At 46.1% G+C, this 7956-nt stretch overlaps 1 protein-coding gene across 1 annotated transcript; it reads right to left on the reverse strand.

Annotated features, from left to right (window-relative positions):
* Nucleotides 1-2658: 2658 nt before the first annotated feature.
* On the reverse strand, nucleotides 2659-3091 carry TRAVEDRAFT_48835 (uncharacterized protein; the record flags this gene model as incomplete). The annotated part of the gene is made up of 2 exons (XM_008041173.1): nucleotides 2659-2893; nucleotides 2940-3091. The coding sequence occupies 2 exons, from the start codon at nucleotides 3089-3091 to the stop codon at nucleotides 2659-2661; spliced, it is 387 nt and encodes a 128-aa protein (XP_008039364.1).
* Nucleotides 3092-7956: the final 4865 nt, after the last annotated feature.

Raw genomic sequence — 7956 nt, forward strand, 5'->3', positions numbered from 1 at the left:
TGGGGCTTACTGATGTTCTACTACAGCGAACGGAGTTCGTCACGTTGTGCCGCCGTTTCGTACCGCATCAACACGCGAATAGATGCGTTTGGAAGGTATGTACTATATCTCTCGGACGAATTCCTTCGCGCGTGATTCAATGGAGTTCTGGCGGCGCTGCAGCTGATGCAATGGGGGGAGGGCTGCATGCTGCAGTGTCACCAGATCTTCACCAAATCGCTTCGTTTCTTTTGCAATGGGTGCTAATATACTTGTGTTATCTGGGTGTAGCATCCGCATAGGACCGCGCGCACTCAGGACTGGTTGAAGGACAATATACTGCTCAGCCACAGCCCCTTTCCCAGGTCGATCGCGCGCCAGCCAATTGGCGTATCGCAACGCGAAATACATGTTCTGAAAGCTGTGAACTGCACCTTCCAGGCGATGTATTACACGTTGCGATCCGACCGCTGGTCGTTCCGGGGCAAGGTGGGCCTTCTCCTGCCTCACATACACACTCTCTGCTTATCTTTGCCCTTCAATGATTTAGAAAACCGGGTTTTCACGCTGAGGCATATATACACAGCGTATAATATGAGCCTACATGGATATGGGACCCTGTTAAGGTGCACAAAACGAAAATTGAGCTGGTTTTTGGACCTGTGAGTGGAACATGCCACCGGCAGCCAGGATTGTACCTAAATGCCAATCGCTTTCGCAGGGTAGTGTATGCATACCCTCTGCACATGATACCAAGATTTCAGCCTTATCGGCGACCAGGTGAGCGTGCTGTAGGCTTATCAGTACGGAGAAAGATCGCTCATTTGCACTCAACTACTGCCCAGGTCAAATGCGATATTTACCAGGCTGGAAACCCCCTGAAAACACCTTCACAACGAGCCCAAGATCGTAATTTTAGGTGAGGAAGTCGCAGAGATGTCAACTCATTAGTGTTGCAGGGCTCTCCTGCAGCAACCCTAGCTGCGAGCACAGAGAGATATCAGCACAGCCGCCCAGACCGTCTTAAGACGGTCTGGGTGATAGGAGTGCTGGAGCACTGTCTCGGACATAGCTCGCTTGTTTCTTCCTCAACGTTTATGAAACTTTGTACGTGTATAGTGCTATGTACTTGCTACTAGAATATGCGTTTTATAGGCTATTTGGCGACGATTTGCCCGCGGGAGTGATCATCTAATGTGGTATGGTGCAAACCGCGCTAGGGCATCATTTCGTTGCCGATCGCTCTACAATTCTACACGTCCATGCATGTACAGTACGGCTATCAAACGCAAAAAAGAGCGCCGTGATTAAAACATTTACTGTGGCTGCACACGCGTTTTTGCCAGAGCTGTGCAGAACATATGTATATTGTGTCCTATGCTGCAAACACATCCTAGTAGAGCATTGAGACTCACAATATACACTATTAGGCAACATATAAACAGGAAAAAGGCATTACATAGCTGCTGTAGCCAAGGCACATAGATGAATCAAGCTATAGAGGGGACAGAGGACAAGGAGGATATATACCTTGCCCCGGAGCGACCAGCGGTCGGATCGCGGCGTGTAATGTACCGTCAGATAGGTACACTCGATGGCTTTTAGGAAATGTAATTTGCGTGGCAATCCGCCCAGCGGCTGTTGCGTGATCGTCCTGGGAAAGGGGGTGTGGCTGAGCAGAGGATGCTCCGTTGCGCGGTCCTGAGTGCGCGCGGTCCCACTCAAATGGAACCCCCTAATTACACATCAAAATTAGCACCAAGCGCAAAAAGAACGACGCGATTTGGTGGAGATCTGGTGGAGCTGCAGTATGCAGCCCTCCCCCCACTGCATACCGTGCAGCACCACCGTATCTGCACAGAATCGCGCGCGGAAGGTCTCGTCCGAGAGATATAGTACATACCTTCAAAATGCGTCTATTTTTGTGTCGACGCGGTACGAAACGGGAGCGCAACGCGCAAAACCGCGTTTCCTATAACATGATATCAGCTCTCTTGATACTGGCACTACTACTGCACCGTTCACCGTCTAAAGTGGCGCGTTCTGAGCGCCCAATAAATTCGAACATACTGCAAAAAGAACGAAGTTAATCGCATAAGAATAGAGCGAGCTAAGGCAGGTGGGGGTACCCCTGCATGGTGGTCCACCCCAGGATTGGGGCCACCTACCTGATTTGGACGAAGTGTGATCGTAAAGAGCGCCCAGTAGATTAGATTAGTAAATGCCTGCCTGATATGGCTGAAATGATAAGAAAGCGCCTGTTATCTATTGAGATAACAGGCCCTGCAGCCTCTCCCGGGGCCTCTTACCGCATTTGGAGGGCAAATACAATCTCCGACGCTTATGTCAGATTAGTCGCTAATGTACGGCCGTTGGTGCATAAGGGGTGCCTGGGCGCGTACGGTGTGTGGTGCATCAGAGTTACCACAGGAGGTGCAAGTAAGCGCGCGAAAGAGGGTGGATGACTGTCGCAGTGGTGGTTCCGAGAGCGGGCATGATGAGAGAGCAGGAACTAGATCGAGGACGAGAGTCACCGTGCAGGCAGAGAAGCGGGGAGAGGCATGGACACAAGTGAGCAGATGAGATGGAAGAGCGAGCAACTGTGCGTATTGAGTGCGCGCGCGTGCACAACTCACAGGGACATGGGGGTGGTGTAGACCAGCATGGCGTAGGGCACACCTAATCTTGATAGCTCACTTGGCTGTGGGTGGTGTTGTGTGTGTCGCCCGCATCTTCATCCTGTGCGTCCGCATACACAATCGGCACAGGCTCCTCCTCATCCTCACGCTCCTCAAATTTGTTGCCGTGGCCGTTCTCCATGGGCTCGTCATCATTGAACTCGGTGTCCATGGCAGCATCGGCATCCTTTCTGCCGTCTTCATCCTCGTCGTAGATACAGTCTTCATAGACGATTCTAGATATATGTCAGCATAGATCATATTACAATGGCCCGCACTTACTTGTCGTACCGCGCAAGGGTGTCATTTGTCCACTGTGAGTCATGGGCAAACAGCCGAAGCAACACACACGCAAACTCCGGCCTGAAGTAATTGCCGTTTTTCTGGGCCCATGAACATTGCGAGCTCAAGAGTGAGCGTACCTGGACAAGCATGAGAAGTTGTGTAGCTCCGCATGAATAAACATACCAGGGTTGCCACATGGACAATGTGCTCGGGAGTGACGCATGTGATGTTGTACTTCACTGCAATGCTTGGCTTGCCACGGGCCTTGCTGTCGTCTAGGTCGATATCGCTGGCGCTTTAGGGTCCGGTGAACACGAGCTGAGTGCACTGTGGAAGAGGCATTAGCAGCTACACCACACAACATGGAGCAGGATGTCACCTTCACCAAAAAGCGGCTTTGCAATAGCCCCGGCTTAAACTTGCCTGGGACAATCAGCTCCTCATTGTACATGAACAGTGGCCAGTTTGTTAGGAGCGTGCTGAGCAGAAGTCCGAAGGTCCAAAAATGCGGAGGTTCAAAAACCCGAAAACGCGGTAGTACGGATTCCGGAGGTACGTAGGCTCGGAGTCCGGAGGTTTGGAGGTTAGGGAAGATGACTCAGCGGGAGGACTTTGTTGAAGCTATTAGCAACACCCTGGGACTTGTTCCATTCGTCCTTAATTTCAGAGGTTCGGAAGTGCGGAGGTTTGGAGGTTTGGAGGTTGACAAGTGGTTGGATTGAAGGTAGCGAAGGGGAGGTATGGGAGGTAACAAACAAGATGGAAGAGAATATGGTAAACAAGATATTTGAACTGAGTAACTATTACGATTGATGAGGAATGAAGAAATCGTTTCTTATGGGGTGAGCTTCCTGCCAACGCGCGTGACGCCAATCCGACCCCGTGGGAAAAAATTACTTACTCATTACGATTGATGAGGAACGAAGAAATCGTTTCTTATGAGGTGACCTTCCTGCCAACTCGCGACACCTCAATTGATGCCCGTGGGAAAATATTATGAAACTCCGCTAATCAGCCATTAGTGTTGAGATAGGCGCCACATACATTCTCCGCTTACAAACCCAGGGTTAGGGTTCTCCTCCATTAGGAATTTTAGGGTTAGACACTAGATTGCTGCACACAGCCACTCTGACCATCTGCTAATGAGGCTCTAATGCTTCCCAGTAGGCGTCTATGTAACCCTAGGTGGCACTACACACCTGCGGCTTCATGCACACTCAAATGCAGGCTATAACAAACATCTATATAGACTCAAACACAATGTGCATCATAGCATAAGGGTATATCTATATAGTTTACATTACTAGCAATTGTGCTAGTAGTGGTGAAGGGTCTATGATTATTCCTGCCAAGAGAGAACACTGATCACGTATTTGAGGGGTGGTTAAGTGTACACATAGGACATGCTATAGTGCCATGATATATGTGATTGTATCTCTTTCATCTATGGCAGTTACTAGAGTGATTGAAACTGCAGTTTATCTACTCTGTCTTTGTTTAAAAGACTAAAATCAAAGTATTTCCTTTTTCTGTTGCCCAATGTGGAGACAATCAAAACCAAAACAGTACCATATTGTAGAGCTTGTTAAGGGCTTTCTGATGATATATGATATGTGCTATATGGATGGGAACTGGTGAAACAGGGAGGGAAATACTTCTAAAAAGCGGCTGCTTTTCAAAAAGTCTTTCTAAGTACCACGAGCGCTAGTACATCGCACTGGCCCAGCGCGATCTACTAGCGCCCATCGGACTTCACCAAATCACGCTTTCGGCGCCTATTTGACCGACAGGATCAGGCCCTGTGAACCCTTCTTTAAATCGCATTATTTGGCCATTTCTGCACTATATCCTGCATATTAGGCTTAGGAAACCATTCCATTGTGTAGAGCTTGGCCAGCAGAGTCTAATGATATATAGATCAACATTTATTAATAAGCAGATCACTGCAAGAAATCCGATTTGGTACATTTTATACCACTTTGTAGGCTAATGCTGCTCCTGCATTGTTTATAGCCAAGAATATGCCCAAGTGTTTATAATGTGTCCACATGACATTTATGTCCATGTACTGGGCCTCCCATGGAAACAATGATGTATATATATTAAAAACTGACAGAGATATGGGTTTAATCATGTGCACTTGCCTCTTTCTAGTGATATATTGAGGTATACCATCTATTGTACAGTGGACTTTTGAGTATAGCATCACCATTGAATAGAGATCAATATTCTGAGCCCAATAGTACATAATACTTGACCATTTGATGAATATGCCAGGCCACTAGCGCTTATTGCCAATTGTGGCACTAATAGAAATATATCTAGTCCATATCTTATTCCACTGTCACTACATCCTTGATTTGTTTGCACAGATGGATTCTCCTTGTCAACAGCTTCCTGGTGATATATTATATGTCCCATTTGGACAAGCAGAAGCCAAGATATTGACCCTTCTCTGTTTGGAGCCAAACAAGACCAAAGCCAATGGCACGACGACACTAATCCGCGTCGTCGTGCCACTAGCTTTGGCTTTGTTTGTTTTCAGCCACAGCTCAACATAATGTGCTCATTAATAGACAAGTGTATGGTGTAACATACCACTATCATATATCACCAGAAAGCTGTTGATGAGGAGAATGCAATGGGGGTGTTTGTATGATATTCTGAGCACATGTGGGAGTGCTACAAGCCAACCAACCCACCATAAGTGACTCTGGGTCACAATCTGTCACTAATGGGGATCAATGTGGGTCTAGGTCAGTGTTTTCCCAGGCATAATGTCAAGTATTGTATACTGTCAGGTTCGGAAAATTGAGCTCTACACAATGGTGTTGTTTGTAGGTCAATAGAATGCCAATGGAAGGCATAAATTGGAGTAAAAGAATGTTCAGGTCCAGATAATGCAGTTCCTTTAATGCATTGCCAGCACTATCTTCTGCCCTATATAATGAAAGTGTCCTGCAATATTATAATGAAGTCAGATGGATGGATCAGTGAGCATAAAGACTGGGTATTGTGCATACAATCTGGCAATGACCTTCAGCCACAATTGGAGTTTGGTGCATTAAAGCTTGTGTATTCAATATAAACCATGATTGTACCACCATTAGATCCACATTAGAAAGACCTTTCCAATGATATATAATTATCCTATGTTGTGGTAAAGAATGAGCCAACAGGGGGCAAAATGAGTTGCAGCTGTGGCTGAGAACAAACAAGACCATACTTGGTGGCAGGGGAACGCAGCTCAGTGTTCCCCTGCCACAGACTGTGGTCTTGTTTGGTTCCCAACACAAACACCTCAATATCTTGGCCCCCAGTTGGCTATATGTCATGAAATATATATCAACAGAAAGCTATGCATGAGCAGAGTCCATATACTCAAAAATGATTTGAATGTGACTAATGCAGCTGCCACTATACGCAAGACAAGATCCTATTAGTGCCACAACTAGAAAAAGCGCCCATGGCACATGACCTGATGACATCACTGCCTCACCCCCAAGTGTTATATACCACCAGGTTCAGAATTTCAATCTCTATCCAATGGTGCTGTCTATATGATTGTTTAATGATCCTAACAAAGGCTCAGACCATCATGAATGCAGTTTTACAGCTAATGTGCGCCATTGGACCATATATGGCAACCTGATCAGGTGATGAGATTACATAAGCATGTTCAACTTTGAACTCTGATGCGCGCACACCTCCCTCTCTCACTTCTTCCTCTCACCATCTTGCACTATGCATACCCAGCACATTCTATACTTGCTACTGTGGTATAGTAGCCTTCTGACACCATGTCAGTGGCTGCTATATCACAGTGCTACCTCTTCTACCATTGCTGTGAGCAGCAATATTGGCAATCTGGCGGTCACTGGCCTTCAAGGTGCATTCAAATCTTGGTCACACTTTTATTGATCTAACATACCTATAATTATCCAGGGGCACCTTTTGGTAATCCCCTGGACAGGGTCATTGGTGAGGTTTTGAGGGACACCTCCATGACAAGTCCCTCATATCAGCTGCTCTGCAGTGAGGTTTCAGGGACCACCTTTGTGACAAGGTCCCTGCACGCACACAAGGGTTTGAGGGACACCTGTGCAATAACAAGTCACTTTTATGCACACATAGGTTTTAGGGACACCTGCATAACAAGTCACCTGTATGCACATAGGGTTTCAGGGGCCACCTGCATGACAAGGCCTCTGAATTCAATTCACTTCTATAAACACATTATAATCATTCATGAACTGTGGTTGAAATCTGTCAATATCCAAGCTAAGCGGGTAAAATGTCTCTGTCAGCGTAACTATTATTGACATCATGACTTTGTTGTTTTCTATCACAAATATCTGGGCTTTAATGTGTTGACCCAATTAAAATCTAACAGTTCACATATATCTATCACACCTTCATATACAACTGCAACTGTACTGAGAGGAGGTGCTGCAATACGTAGGGGCAGGTATGCAAATTCTTGGACATATAATGAGTTACAACATTTTGTATGCTGCAAACCCCAAACTGCTGACATAAACATTACATATTCATTTCAACACTATGTACCAGAGAAAATGCTGCAAAGTATTAAAGACAATGACCACATACTTGCTGCAAATATTCCTATCAATATATTGGTAACCAAATTATCAAAGCAGCATCTCTGGCAAGTAGCTCAATCCCATCACCTAGTACATGTGTCCCAGCATAAACACAAGGAGGTGCTTGTAAATGAGCTTTTGCAGCATCAATGCGACCAATGTGATGAATATGTCTGCATATTTGATTTCAAAGTCAAACACAGGGTGAATGCTACAAAATGCCAGAAGTACAGAAATAAGCAGAAAGCAGAAGCCAAGATATCTGATACATTTCCGCCGCCTCCATTGTCTTCAGATTTAATAGAGGATATTGTCCAAGGCTTTGCCACAGATATTTCTAACTTCCATGAGTCCGCTTGTGCAGTATGCGCCCAGCTTGTACCACAGAAGCTTTTGCTGTCCATACCAAA

Source organism: Trametes versicolor, assembly GCF_000271585.1.
Source record: "Trametes versicolor FP-101664 SS1 unplaced genomic scaffold TRAVEscaffold_7, whole genome shotgun sequence".
Classification (NCBI taxonomy): Eukaryota; Fungi; Basidiomycota; class Agaricomycetes; order Polyporales; family Polyporaceae; genus Trametes; species Trametes versicolor.